This window comes from Diabrotica virgifera, chromosome 8 (assembly GCF_917563875.1).
Source record: "Diabrotica virgifera virgifera chromosome 8, PGI_DIABVI_V3a".
Classification (NCBI taxonomy): domain Eukaryota; kingdom Metazoa; phylum Arthropoda; class Insecta; order Coleoptera; family Chrysomelidae; genus Diabrotica; species Diabrotica virgifera.
In genome coordinates this window covers 98,773,785-98,789,455 of record NC_065450.1, presented here as the reverse complement: position 1 = coordinate 98,789,455, position 15,671 = coordinate 98,773,785, and the positions used below count along the sequence as shown (strand labels likewise).

The window sequence follows — 15,671 nt, the reverse complement described above, 5'->3', positions numbered from 1 at the left end:
TGAGACCTATTTTCCATAAGGTTTGTGCGGGGTCCTTTTGTAGGTTATTGGTCAAGCGGTTGTTAATAATTCTCATAAATAGTTTGTATGTACATATACTTGATTGAGCCACGATATAATTGAAGACACGAGTGGATGAAGGTGCTATGTAACATTTTTCTAAAAACGGTTTTTTTGTATGGATGAAGGTGTTATGTACCTGTTTATCACGTGGCCACATTAGAATTCTAAGATTCGTAACAGAAGTCTAGGTTTTTTAAAGGATGAAGGAGTTATGTTACATTATTTTCCAGTGAATAATGGAAGAAGGTGTTATAGGCACAAAATACCTTCATCCACATTCATGTAATATTTTGTATACCTTCGTCATATGAATGATGGTGTTAAGTGACACACATAACCCCTTCATCCACTCACTGGCCATTTTGTTTTACTTGGTGAGTTGGTATTGCGCGCACGTGTTCTGTGTCATTGTTACAGTTTTTTGCAGTAATATCATAATATTAATGCTAGTTAACATTTATAATGAGTTCCAGAGGTAAACAAATGTTAAAACTAGTGCAGGAACAAATAAACTGTCAAAATTTGCCAAATGATGAAAATGAATTCACAGCAAGTTCTAACCTCAACATTGAAATTTCAAATGTAACAGGTAAGTGCAATCCTGTTGTTATGAAATAATTAAGTTTTATTATATTTTGGGCAATAGGTATTTAGATCATAATATTTATATAAAAGTGTAAATGAGCTGGTTGAAATACATAACCCAACTATCATCTGTTATAAATATTTACACTTGATTGCTCCGGGGATTCCCCTATCTTTTCAAAAGTAATTTTTAAACAATAATAATTAGGAAGAATTAAAATATAAGTATAAGTAAATAGCTGTTTTTATTTTCAGATTTGGAGGGGACCCAACCATTCTTGTCAGACAGCAGTGGTGATGCTGAATACTTTCCGAGTAATGAAGGAAGCAGTTCTTCAGGAACTAGTGTCACGGAGGAGGAAGAAAGAGCGGACCACAGTCATGTAAAAAACCTTGTTGGAGGTACATTCATTTCTGGAGACAAAGAAGGAGCTGTAAGAAGTAAATAGCTGTTTTTATTTTCAGATTTGGAGGGGACCCAACCATTCTTGTCAGACAGCAGTGGTGATGCTGAATACTTTCCGAGTAATGAAGGAAGCAGTTCTTCAGGAACTAGTGTCACGGAGGACGAAGAAAGAGCGGACCACAGTCATGTAAAAAACCTTGTTGGAGGTACATTCATTTCTGGAGACAAAGAAGGAAGCGGGATTGTTCAAAAGCCTATAATTAATCCTTCTAACGGGTCTAACGAGGTTGACCAAGAAAATGAAAAACAAAGAAAGCAAAAGATTTTTTCAACGACAGCAAAAGTTTCCAAAAAACGAAAACGAGATCCAAATACGTGGAAGAAACACAAAGCAGCTTTAGATAGAGCAAAAGGTGAAGAATATTTGTCTTACAAAAACATTCCCGTTCCAAGAAAGGAGCCAGAAAAAGGTATTCTTTGTAGACAAGGCTGTAGATTTTCTTGTAGCACTAAATTTTCAGCAGATGACAGGAAGGCATTTTTGGATGAATTTTATAGACTTGATATTAATGCAAAAAATGCTTTACTATTTAAATCAATCATTAAAAAACCAGTGTTGAGGGAAAGAAAAGATGCTGTTAAACATAAAATTGCGTCATATACGTATAACGTTACAAAAAATGGATTTACCGTAAAGGTGTGCAAAGAAGCGTTATGCGCTCTATACCAAATAGGCAGAAAAAAACTTGATGTTATAAAGAATCGTATAAATAGTAGTGTAGCAGCACCTCCTCCAGATCGCAGAGGTAAGCACTCCAATAGGCCACACAAAATAGGCCAAGATGTTAGGGATTTTGTGATAGAGCACATAAATAAATTTCCTGTCGAAGAGTCGCACTATTCCAGAAATAGAAATCCTCATAAAAAATATCTTTCTCCCCTACTAAATGTGAGCAAAATGTATGAGTTCTATCTTGAGGAATGTAATCTGGCACAACTTCCTGGAAAATTTAGAATTAAAAAATGTTCATATTCCAACATTTTTTCGCGAGAGTTTAATTTATCATTTGGGTATCCGAAAAGTGATACGTGTAGTATCTGTGATGGAGGTGAATCTAACGATGGACATAAAGAAAACTACACAGCATCAACTAAAGCGCTCAAAGTTGACAAGGAAAAAGCAAAAGATTCAGACAACTTGGTCTATATTACAATCGATATGCAACAAACAATGCCACTGCCAAAAATAACAACGTCCAAAGCATTTTACCTTAGGCAAATGTGGTTTTATAATTTTGGGGTGCATATTACTACAAAAGGCCTAGACAAAGCATGTTTTTGTACCTGGACCGAAGATCTTGCAAACAGAGGAAGTGCAGAAATATGCAGTTCTCTACTCAGATATATTGAAGTCGACGAAAGCATCACCAAAAAGGATTATCTGATCATCTGGTCCGATTCATGTGCGGGCCAGAACAAGAACTTCCACATGATTTGCCTTTATCAGTATCTTATTTTGAAGGGATACTTCCGTTGTATTGACCACAAGTTTCCTGAGGTTGGCCATACTTACTTAGATTGTGACAGAGACTTCGGAAGAATCGAGAAGGTTTTACGAAAACACGACACGGTATATGTACCAGATACGTACCGGGAAATAATTTCAAAGGCTAGCCGAAAAAATCAAGTCATCGACATGGCTCAACACTTTAGAAGGATTGCTGATCTACCGCAAAAACTTCATCTTACTAACAGAAAAAAGGACGAACTAAATGAAACAGTCAGATTTAGAGACGGTATTAAATGGATAAGAGTGGAAGAGTATGGTTCCTATTTGTATAAAGAATCATATGACGAAACAGTTCCTTTTAGAAAAGTAAATATTCTTCAAAATAAGAATAGAACAGCAGCGCCAGAGAATATTGAAATCGAAAGAATTCGGGAGAAATATGGAACTATCTCTGAAGAAAAAAGAAAAAATCTCCAAGAACAGCTTAAGTTTGTAAAACCAGAATATCGATATTTCTATGAACCAATCTTAGAAAAAAAATAATGTATTACGTTATATTACTGTTATTACCTTATATTAAGCAATAACATCTTGTTAGCTGATTAGATAAGTTTTTCTTTAATACATGATTCTTCCATAAAACAGTAGTTGTTTTAATTTCTTTAGAATTATACAGTGGATGAAGGTGTTATGTACTGTTTTTTTCAAATTTTGGTAAGACACATTTTTTTTTGTTGATATTTTTTTCCGTGAATAACATATTCCATATACTAGTAACGACATAGAAAAGTTTTTACCTAATAAAAGTGAATGTGAGAAAAGTTTACAATGAAAAACTTTAACCTTAATTTTCTCAAAATCTAAATTTTGTAACATAGCACCTTCATCCACTCGTGTCTTCAATTCTATAATTCTGTAGGTCACATTTGTCCCCTTTTTTGTGTAAGAGTATTACTAGACTCTCGTTCCAGTCTTAAGGGAGCTTGCTATTATGGAGACCTCTATTAAATAGCTCTGTTAGTATAGGGATTGTTACTGTCTTGCTTACTTTCAAACTTTCAATAGCTCGGCAATTATACCGTCGTGTCCTGGAGTTTTATTATTTTTTAGTTCTTTTAAAGCTTTCAAATCCCTTTATACAGGGTGTAACAAAAATACAGGTCATAAATTAAAACATATTCTGGGACCAAAAATAGTTCGATTGAACCTAACTTACCTTAGTACAAATATGCCTACAAAAAAAGTTATAGCCCTTTGAAGTTACAAAATGAAAATTGATTTTTTCCAATATATCGAAAACTATTATAGATCTTTTATCGAAACTGGCCATGTGGCATTCTTATGGCAGGAACATCTTAAAACGAAATTATAGTAAAATTTGTGAACCCCATAAAAAATTTATGGGGGTTTTGTTCCCTTAAACCCCCCCAAACTTTTATGTACGCTCCAATTAAATTATTGTTGTGGTACCATTAGTTAAACACAATGTTTTTAAAACTTTTTTGTCTCTTAGTATTTTTTTGATAAACCAGTTTTAATCGAGTTAATTTAATACAGTTTAATATATTTACATAAAAATTTTATGGGGGTTTTGTGTCTTTAAGTCCCCCAAATGTTTGTGTACGTTCCAATTAAACCATTATTGCGGTACCATTAGTTAAACACAATGTTTTTAAAACTTTTTTGCCTCCTAGTATTTTTTCGTTAAGACACGTATTATCACGACACGACATTAAGACACGATATATAAATATATCTCAAACTGTAATTTATAAATAAATTTTCATATTACTACCAGGTCTCTTGTCAGTATACAAAATATGTGGTGGATTTGAAAAATATTCAAAATATCTCGATAAAAACTAGCTTTTCGAAAAAGTACTAGGAGGAAAAAAGTTTTAAAAATATTGTGTTTAGCTAATGGTGCCACAATAATAATTTAATTGGAACGTACGTAAAAGTTTGGGGGGGTTCAAGGGAACAAAACCCCCATAAAATTTTTATGGGGTTCACAAATTTCACTATAATTTCTTTTTAAGATGTTCCTGCCATAAGAATACCACATGTCCATTTTCATTAAAAAATCTGTAATAGCTTTCGATATATCGGAAAAAATCGATTTTCATTTTGTAACTTCAAAGGGCTATAACTTTTTTTGTATGCATATTTGTACTAAGGTAAGTTAGGTTCAATCGAACTATTTTTGGTCCCAGAATATGTGATTTAATTTATGACCTGTATTTTTGTTACACCCTGTATTTGGTAGTACTTCTGATCCCACTTTTTTTCTTTTGACGTTGTTCTTTGTTGATTCATTAGGCTGGCTTTGCGAACTGTACAAGGTTTTGTTGAAGTATTCGACTATTTTTGTTATTTTACGTTTGTCCTTCTCTTCCTTAATATTGGCGTCTTTAATTTTGATGATTTTTTGAATACCCACTGCGAGTCTTAGACATTTTAAGCCCCTGTTGTTTTCAATGATCCGCTCTATTAAGTAATTAGTTGTCTAATTAGTTGATGTTGTTTATCATCATTAGTTGTTTAGTTTCATTGCTTATTTTCTCTTCTTTAGTTCTTGCTTTCTTTGCGACCTGTAGTCCTGCTTCGAAAAGGTTCTTATTTATGTTTTTGATAATTTCGTCAATTTATTAACGTCTAATTAATAAAATTTATTAGACGTTTATATTTTTATTTTGTTTCAATATAATTTTGATAATTTAAAGTTAAACTGACGAATTTACTTTCTGATAGTTATTTACAGAGAGATTATCTTGCCCAATTTATTCGAAGAGTAAATACTTATTTCATAAATAAATAAAATAAGTCTTATTTGACGTTAGTAAAATGGTCAAATGTCAATTTATTGGTCGAATAACTTTATTCATATAGGTCTGGATCCCGCGTATGAAAAAAAGTTGATTAATAGCAAGCTGAAAATTTGTTAATAGCTTAAGGGTGTCTAGTCGGATAAACTTTGATATATGGGAACACTGGAACATGGGCAGTTTTAATTGTGGAACAGGTTAAAAATTCGGAACGGTCAGACCACGAAAACGGCACATGTATTTTGTCCGACAGAACAGACTAAAACTCTCCGAACAGAGATTAAACTCTCGTGCAAAAATCAGACTGCTATTAATCACCTGTCATAATTCCTGTCATTTGACATATTCTACATGTTCCACTCATTAAAACGCCCATTTGGTGATAAATAGCAGTCTGATTTTTGCATGAGAGTTTAATCTCTGTTCGGAGAGTTTAAGTCTGTTCTGTCGGACAAAATACATGTGCCGTTTTCGTGGTCTGACCGTTCCGAATTTTTAACCTGTTCCACAATTAAAACTTCCCCTGTTCCAGTATTCCCATATATAAAAGTTTGTCCGACTAGACACCCTTAAGCTATTAACAAATTTTCAGCTTGCTATTAATCAACTTTTTTCTCGTACGCGGTATCCAGACCTAATAGAATAAATCACTATTTGTCGTTGATGAAACCGGCCATTAGTCTATAAACAATACAATAATACAATTTAATACAAAATAATTATTTATTAGAACAAATATTTACAAAACACTACAATAGCAATGTAACTGTCAGGTAATATTTGTTGGCCTTGGTCGTAGAATTAATTTACCGCTATCGTCACATGACATGTTAAAATCTCCTAAAACTTCCCTAGTTCTCGAAGTTATTATGGAAGATGCAATAACTCTTTTATGTACACCAAGTAGTAATATCACAACTAAAAATGAAACAAAAAATATGAGCAAAAATGGCTAATATATATAAGAAAAAATAGTGTGACCAACTAGTCCGAAAAATCCGAGACATGGCCCGAATTACGAAGTCGTGTCCGGGACAAGGCTTCCGGGTCATACGAATTTTCAACGTTTTGGTAAAATTACATTTTGAAATTTTGAATACGTTATTCTTCTAAGAATTCATATCAAATTGAATTGGTGGGACGAAAAAGTCGACAATTTTTATAGTGTAATATTAATACGGCATCTAAAACGTACAGGCCAGGGTACTGAACCGTCAGGTTCATCGACAGGTAATACCTATAAGAACAAATTGTAACTATTTCCTGTGTAGGATCTGGAGGCCATTTTCATTTATAAACAATTTAGTGTCAAAAAACGGCCTTTTTTCCAAATCAATGGAAAACCGTGAATCTTATGGTTTTTAGTACAAACATTTTCGAGGGCATGGAAAAGCTTTAAAATGGCGTCTTAGAAAGGTTGATATACCCATTTATTGTTAATATAATTGGGAAAAAAGGTCGAAATTGCAAATAAAAGTAATTTCGCAATAACCAAATGAGGGTTCTTTGGTGCTTAATATGTGATAAAAATTTCAAAGCGATTCATTCAATTGTTTAAATTTTATTGAAACTGTTTATCCCAGAGAGCTTTTTTGCAATAACATAAATCAGAAAAAATTATTTTAGATCCATTGTAAATGAAAGAGCATGAGCTAAACTTTAAATTGGTTAAAAAAAGCATTTTCTAGTAATAAATAATTATGCAAAAGTATCGTCAATTTTTCCTTATAAACTTTTAAATAACTTTTTTCAAAAAAAATTATTTTTTTACCGTGTTGTAGGTGCCCATGTGCCCAACTACCAAGTAATATTATGTATATAATAATTGATAAAAAATTGTAATAATTATATATAATTTATTGTATAAAAAAAATAAAAAGTTTATAAAGAAAAATTCACGATACTTTTGCATAATTATTTATTACTAATAAATGCATCTTTTATTCACTTTTTTTAAACCAATTTGAAAATTTTAGCTCATGCTCTTTCATTTGACACTTGTAGAATGGTTCTAACATAATTTTTTTCTGACTTATGTTATTGCAAAAAACTCTCTGGGATAAACAATTTGAATAAAATGTAAACAATTAAATGAATCGCGTTGAAAATTTTGTCACATATTAAGCACCAAAGAACCCTCATTTGACAAAAATTTCAAAGGTGTACACTAATTTTTATAATAGTTATTGCAAAATTAATTTTTCTGCAATTTCGACCTTTTTTCGCAAATATATTAACAATAAATGAGTATATCAAACTTTGTAATACGCCATTTTAAAGCTTTTTCCATGTCCTTGAAGATGTTTGTAATAAAAAACCATAAATTTCAGTGTTTTCCAGTGATTTGAAAAAAGGGAAAAAAGGTCGTTTCTGACACTAAATTGTTTATAAATAAAAATGGACGCCAGATCCTACGCAGGAAATAGTTACAATTTGTTCTTATAGGTATTACCTGTCGAAAAATCTCCTCAGTACCCTGGCTGTTGAAGTGTCATGGGAAAAACCTTATTACCCTGGACTAGTATGCATTTTATATCGTGGTATTACAGTTCTACGAAAACTCAGACTGTGGATTTTTTTTCGTTTCTGTATTATATTTTTGATGGGATTAAGCCACAATTGGTTGTAATGATTATTATATTTTTATATTAACGTAAAGGTTATATTTACATGGAAAAACAACATCAGTTCATGTTCTAATTTTTTTCTTTTTTAAGAACGATTTCCGGATTGGAAGTCGAAACGTCAAAAAATAATTTGTCAACATAAAAATAATCAAAAAAAAAAAGATAATACATTTTTATATTAAAAAAATGGCCCCATTTTCATTGAAAAGTGCCGGATTTCAGGTATTTTTCAGCCTTGTCCCGAATTCGGTTGAATTTGAGTTGGTCACACTAGTAATACAGTATATAGTATATCCCAAAATAAACAGTAGTTACTCTTGTAGTTATTTTATTTTAAGAAATACATATTATTGACACTTTATTACATATTCTAAATGTGCTCATCCTCGCTCAATACAGACATAAGACCGATGTTCTAAGTTACACGTCATGTCATAGAAAAAGGGTTGTCTCAGGTCCGCGAGGAAAGCTCTAACGGCATCCTTTAATTCGTCGATAGTTTGTGGTGCCCGTTTAAAAACGACAGTTTTAGCCGTGGGAGGTCTGGAGAATGTGAAGGATAAGGTATAAGTCAGTAAATCGTAAAATGAATTTGCTTGGAAAATGTCCCTGAAGAAATTGACGAACTGCGACAGCAGTATGGTAAGTTGTCCCGTTGTGCTGGAAAAACTTTTTAACGTATATCTAATTAGCATTTCTCACGTACATCTTAAATACAAAATTCGATATATCCTGGCAAGATCGCCATGTCTTATTGGACCTTAAGGGACGGAAAAGGCAAACACTCGAGCTCAGGAAAGAACATTGATTCTACACCATCTTTTTATTTTGAATATACACGTACATGATCGTAGGGCTTACTGAGGTGTCGCTTTACATTATGCCCTTCAGATACCCATCTCGAACAATAACAATAATTATAATAATCATACTAATCCCCTTCTTAAAATATCCTCGTCTTTTATATGTTTTCTTCATATCGAACTTTGTATTTAAGATATACTATAAATTTTTCAAAACTTCAAGACTTTCATACTGTAACGCAAGAATTTTGGCGCAATATTCCACTCTACTGCGATAATCCCGAGGGTGTAATTTTTGATGTACCTGAATCACATACGAAAATGCACCCAGATCCTTCAGGATTCTTTGCAAGGAAGTTCTTTTTAAGCCAAGATGCAACGCTGTCTTTCGGAATTTCCAAGATTCGCTCAAAACAAGGTCATGGTTATTGTTGTTGTAAACTGTCCTGGGACGCCTTGAGTTTCTTTTTCGTTGGCACAATACATTACCTGCATTTCTAAACTTTTAATAACCTTAAAAATTACAACATTACTTGGAAAACGTTTATTGAACCGTTTTGTGAATTGATCACACAACACACGTATCGCAGACTTACACAATTACGTCGGCCAATTACATATGAGCAAAACTAATGCTTCACCAAAAAGACTTTCTCCTCTTTACCACAGTATAATGCTAAAGAATCCGTAGGGTCACTCCGCGAAAATCTTTTGTTCTCTATGTTCCATTTTGGTGACAGCGCATCAACAATTGTAATCCTTTACTCATGTGAATGACAAAAAAATGTTTTTTAGTATAATTCTTTTCACCTCTTCAAAGTTAACTTTATGTTTGATTATTATATCATGTTGTGCTAAGGCTCGTGAATGTTTGGGATAAGTTAATATCACTGCGGTGTGAAGTTAATCTACACTTTCTTAGTGTTCTTTTGTCTTCCTCTCCTAGGAAGAAAAATATATTCTATCTGGGAACCTGCAGATAATCAATTTTTCGTATTGAGTGATTATGGACTCGGCCTTGAAGATGACAAAACCATCTTAACCTATGCTTTTCCATTTCGGCATCAATTGGTGCCACCCCTAAGCTTTCCCTAATATACTCATTCTTAATGTTACCTTTTTTGTCACTCCACTCATCCATGTAATCCATTCTCGTTTCCGCCACAGGCATTCGTTGCTCCTCTTCTCTTTTAACTGGCCAACAATCAATTCCATAGCTGGTCTTATAGCTATTTTATAGAATTTTCCCTTCATTAGAATTTTTCTGTCACACAACACACCACTCGCTTCCTTCCATTTCATCCATTCAACGCTAATTCTACTGCATGAATCTCCATCTATTTTCCCATTAGTCTGAACTAGATGTGTAGATCCTAGATGCACTGTAATACTGATCCTAGATACTTTTCACAATCATTTCACCATACAAAGATATCATTTTATTTGTAGTAACTCCGTCTTTAAATGAACCTTTCAATAAATACTATATTTTTGTTCTATTAAGTTTTCTGCCCTCCTACCTTTTTCCTTAAGAGCTTGTATCCACTGTTCCAGTTTTTGTTCGTAAGTAGTTTTCACTATTTCCTACTAAAACGATTAAGGACTCGACACTGAACATGACCAAACCATCTTAACCTATGCTCTCCCATTTTGGCATAAATTGGTGCCACTCCTAGACTTCCCCTAATATAATACCATCAGCAGATATTAAGCACCAGGGAATGTTACCCTGTGCCCTGTAGTTGCGCTGGTATTTGATCCAAAAATAATGAGAATAAAATAAGGACTGAGCACACAGTCTTGATGTAATCCTACTTTCAGATGAAATTTATCAGTCTCTCCCACATATGTCATAATAACACTATTTAGTTGTTACTCCCTCATATGTCTCTCACAATCTGAACACATTTACCTGGGACTCCTTTCTTTTTGAGTGCCCACCACTGAATCTCTCAAAGAGCTCATAATAAGCTGTCTCAAGATCAATGAATACCATATGAGTGTTTGTTTCATTATTCCTGTAATTTTCCATCAACTGCCTTATAACGAAAATTGCATCTGTTGTTGATCTACTTTCCAAAAAGCCAAACTGATTATCGGATATTTCAGTTTCTTCACATATCTGTCTATCAGTTACTCCCATATTTTCGTGGTGTGATTAAGTAGTTTTATGGTCCTGTAGTTTGTACATTGTTATATATAACAATGTACAATTGTTATATATAACAATGTAGAGCGCTTATTTTTGTAAACAGGTACTTAAAATATACTGCTTCTCCATTCGCCCAGCATTTATCCAACTTCCATAATTCTAAATAAACCTGTTAACTAAATTGTTCCTGTTTCTCCTAATGCTGTCCACACTTCCCTAGGAATATGATCTGGTTCAACTGCTTTTCCTTTCTTTATTTTTTGAAATGCCTGAATCACTTCCTCGTTTGTTATTTTATTGATCATTATGTAATAATTGTCTCCGTTATATTAACTACTTTTTAGACCAGTAAGGATCTGCGAAAAAACGTCTATTTTTGGATGTGAGAGGTGGCATTCGGATTTTTGCAGATAAAGTTAGGTGACACCTTCAGTAATAATAATTGACTTATGCTCCTTCTCAAATATGCCCGGAACATTCATAAAAAAATTAAAATATTTAAAAATTTCGAAAAACATCGATTTTTTTCTGCTTTATTTGCTTTTAACTTTAAAACGATTCGTTTTGGAACAAAGTCGTAAAGAAATAAAATAAAGATAATTGAATTTTGTATGATATACGACTGGTAAAAAATGTCTTAAGGTATTACCTTTTCTGCAATATAGCAATAAATACAAAATAAGGGGGCAAAATAAGTCTGTTGTTATTCAATATTTTTTAACCACTTTGGTGGCACTTAGAACCTTAGCAATTCGCTTAGAAAATTCTTTGTAACATACTTAAATCGTGTACCAAATTTTAATAAAATCGACCTAATAAATTTTGCATAATAAATTTGCAATCTAAATGTTTTTAAAAAAGTTCAAATGTTTTAAAATCTTTCTGAACAAAAAGTAGACCATTTAGAAGTTGGCTAATTTTTTACATATAAAGAGGTGCTCTACCTATCTAATACACTTTACAGAATTAAAATCGGATTATTTAAGGGGCCTCAGCAATGTTTTAAATTTATAAACAATTTTTTGGCTTATAAACAAATAGCCTTGTTTAATAATAAAAAAATTAATTTTTAGCAATGCAAATAATTAAAACCGGTATAATTTGACTTAAACTTTCAAATGCTGTCAGCAGAATTGCTATTTTATTTTTTAATCAAACGTTATTCGCGTTCAAAAATTGCAATTTCTCGATTTTTTGAAAGTTCCACCGCGTTATCTCGAAAACTATGCATCCTACGAAAAAACTTGTAAGAACATTTTTTGGTTAGAATTACCCAAGAAATACAAAAAAATGTTTTATTTTGCGAAAAATCGATGTTATGTAATTCCTCAAGTTCTTTGTTTATAACAATTTTATCGACATCCGGATCAACTGTTACCCAAAAAATTCGTGTTCTACGGGTCAAAATACATAAAACAAAAGGGTAAGTCCATCTAAATAAAGGAGCCCGTAGCACCCCCCCCCCCTGGCTGCAGCACTAATTTGTTTATAAGCCAAAAAATTGTTTATAACTTTAAAACATTGCTGAGGCTGCTTAAATAATCCGATTTCAATTCTGTAAAGTGCATTAGATAGGTGGAGTACTTCTTTATATGTAAAAAAATTGACAAATCTTTGTATGTTCTAGTTTTTGTTGTGCAAGATTTTAAAAAATTTTAATTTTTTAAAAAAGTTTAGATTGCAAAATTATTATGCAAAATCTAGTAAGTCAAATTTAATGAAATTTGGTGTACGGTTTTAGCACATTACAAAAATTTTCTAAGCGAATTAGGAAGGTTCCAAGTGTAACCTAAGTGATGGAAAATCATTGAATAAGGACAGGCTTGTTTTGCCCCCTTATTTTATATTTATTGCTATTTTGAAGCAAGGGTGATAAATTAAGACTTTTTAACCAATCGCATCTGATAGAAAATTTAATTATCTTTGTTTTATTCATATACGACTTTGTTCTAAAATGAATAGTTTTTAAATTATAAGCAAAAAAATTTGAAAAAAAACGAAATTTTTTGAAATTTTTAAATATTTTATTTTTTTTATTAATGTTCCGGGCATATTTGAGAAGGAGCATAATTTAATTATTATTAACGAAGTTATCACCTAACTTTATCCGCAAAAATCTGAATGCCACCTCTCACATCCACCTAAAAACAGATCCTTACTGGTCTATTTTCTGCATTTATTAAATCACCAAAGTACTTTTTCAATCCCTTTTTCCATCGTTTTCGATGATTAGCATTTTATTATTTTATTGCTTTATTTGGTCTATGCTTGGCTATTTTATATATCTTTGTTTTTCCTTCCCTGGTATCAAGTGGATCGTATATATTTATATACACTTCTGATTCAGCTTTTGCAACTGCTACTTTCACTTTCTTCTTGGCGACACTATAGTTTTGAAGATTTGTGTCCGATCTATTTTCTTGTCACTGTTTATATAATTTTCTCTTCTGTTTTATTTTTTAATGAACTTCGTTCGACCACCACCAGTTCTGTTGCCAAACACCTTTCCAGGTATTTGAATAGCAGTATATTTAATGATACTCGCTGTCTTCCGTCCTAGTATTAGGACTTTCTTTCATGTTATTTCTCACTATTCTTGTCCTAAATAGACTTTCTTTCTTATCTTTAACATCCATCATTTGATTTTTATAGTCTTCTCCGATATTTGCTCTAATAGTTTTTAATTATTAGAAACTAATCACTAAAAACATTCTGACAATTCTGTCTGTGGAAGAACTACAAATCTTAGATCTCAAAAGGAAATAATTTTGAGCGCAAGAAGGCAAAACTTCAGAGGTATCTATTATTAGAACTTGCATTGCAGTGACTAAACTATGCATTTCAGACTTTGGTCTGATTTGGTCTTTATCAACACAATTCGCAAAAACTACAATTGCATAATGTACACTACTTTCCCCTCTCAAAATAACAATATTATTTATATACCCAGATATCAGCTGACTACTACTAAAAATGTTCTAAACAATCCTTTTTATCATTAAATAATACTTACTTAAAACCACTGTAGACAGAATGAAAAATGGATGGTTGGTTAAGGATTGTGACAAGGACACTATTCTAGTTTCTGGGTCAAGAATCCACTGACTTGCTCCTGTTGCAACACAGAGAGATACTCCTAAGAGTACAACTAAAACAAGAATATTATATGAGTAAAACTTCTCTATATGTATTTTATTATTATCTACTACACACATTTCCAGTAGGTAGCTGATAAGTTCAAACTAAGTCTGATTTTTCATGAAATAGAAATAGAAATATTTATTCATCCTTTCAAGACATTTTTACAAATGTATAGGACAGGTCATATTATACAGTAATATAACTGTTACAAGCTAACATTGTTCAGCTACACAATTTTTTATAGGTACCTAACACCTAACACATATTATAAAATAACATATTTAGACTAACATTTTTAGACATTTTAGACTTTGTATATACAAAACAATTTATACATAAAAAATAAAATAGTTTAAAATAGTTTATAGGCTATCGTCAAGGAATTCTTTGACTGAATAGTAGCATTTGGCTAATAATAAATTTTTGATTTTATTTTTGTAACTATTAAAACTAGCAATCTCCTGCATTTCATCGGGAAGTTTATTGTACAATTTCATTCCCATAAATTTAAAACTATTTTCTAATCTTGATGTTTTAAACTGGGGTATTCGGAGCTTATTACAATTTCTTGTATGGTAATCATGTCGATGAGCATTAGTTTCAAATTGATTGAAATTTTCTTTGACAAACAGAAGAGTGTGGTAAATGTACAGACTATAGAATGACATGATTTCGTATTTTATAAACGTTGGTTTACAAGTTTCCCGAAATTTTAGCCCGAATATTTTTCGAATAATTTTTTTCTGAGTTACAAAAATTTTAGAGCTGTCAATAAAATTTCCCCATAGTAGTATGTTGTAACTCATATGACTGTAAACAAGGCCGTAATAGATATTGATCAGTGCTGATATCGGCATAGTATCTTTTATTCTAGAAATAGCATAAAACGATTTATTTAATTTTGTATTTATTGCATTGACTTGTTCAGTCCATCTCAAACGGCAATCTATATTTAAACCTAAAAATTTTGTTGTTGTAACTGACGAAATAAGTATATCGTCAAATTTAAATGATAATGAGTATACATTGCCAAGAACATTTTGGGAATGAAAATATAAAAATTGAGTTTTATCAACGTTTACTATTAATCCATTTGCTTTGGACCAATCTACAAATGACCCAAAAACACCGTTGGATAATAATATAAGTTCCTCTTTACTGGGCGCAGAGATCGCTAGTGCAGTATCATCTGCGCAAATAGTAATAACTCGAGATTTAATGTAATCAGGAAGATCATTCATAAAAAGAATAAATATAAGCGGTCCTAAAACAGATCCTTGAGGGACTCCTTTATCAATATTGAAAACTGTCGAAGCAGAATTCTGATATGAAACTAACATTGTTCTATTGCTCAAATAGTCTACTATCCAGTCTAATAGAAAGCCTAACATATTAATAATACTGAAGAAAAGCCACAAACTATTGACTACAACCAAGCTTTATTCACTAGTTCTGATATGAAAAGCAATACCCTACTTATGTTGGAAAAAGTTGGTGTGTGAGGTTAAAATCTTGAAAGTAATAAAATATGTTCTTACCATTTCACCAGTTTTGAATTT

The 15,671-nt window shown here is 32.0% G+C and overlaps 2 protein-coding genes across 4 annotated transcripts in view; both read right to left on the bottom strand.

The window, feature by feature from the left end:
* Window positions 1-6,093: 6,093 nt before the first annotated feature.
* LOC126889880 (nuclear envelope phosphatase-regulatory subunit 1-like) overlaps window positions 6,094-15,671 on the bottom strand; it is a 51,409-nt gene continuing 41,831 nt past the window's right edge. For all 3 annotated transcript variants that reach the window (XM_050658586.1, XM_050658585.1, XM_050658587.1), the window contains 2 exons: window positions 13,985-14,119; window positions 6,094-6,307 (listed from right to left, as the gene is read on the bottom strand). In XM_050658586.1, coding sequence (XP_050514543.1) covers window positions 6,159-6,307; window positions 13,985-14,119 — 284 coding nt within the window. In that variant the 3' untranslated portion in view covers window positions 6,094-6,158. The remainder of the gene's footprint in view (window positions 6,308-13,984; window positions 14,120-15,671) is intronic.
* Window positions 6,212-15,671, bottom strand: part of LOC114342607 (disco-interacting protein 2) — a 1,011,532-nt gene continuing 1,002,072 nt past the window's right edge. The window contains exons 21-22 of the mRNA XM_050658584.1: window positions 13,985-14,119; window positions 6,212-6,307 (exon numbers count right to left, since the gene is read on the bottom strand). The gene's annotated coding sequence lies outside the window, so the exon portion shown is untranslated. The remainder of the gene's footprint in view (window positions 6,308-13,984; window positions 14,120-15,671) is intronic.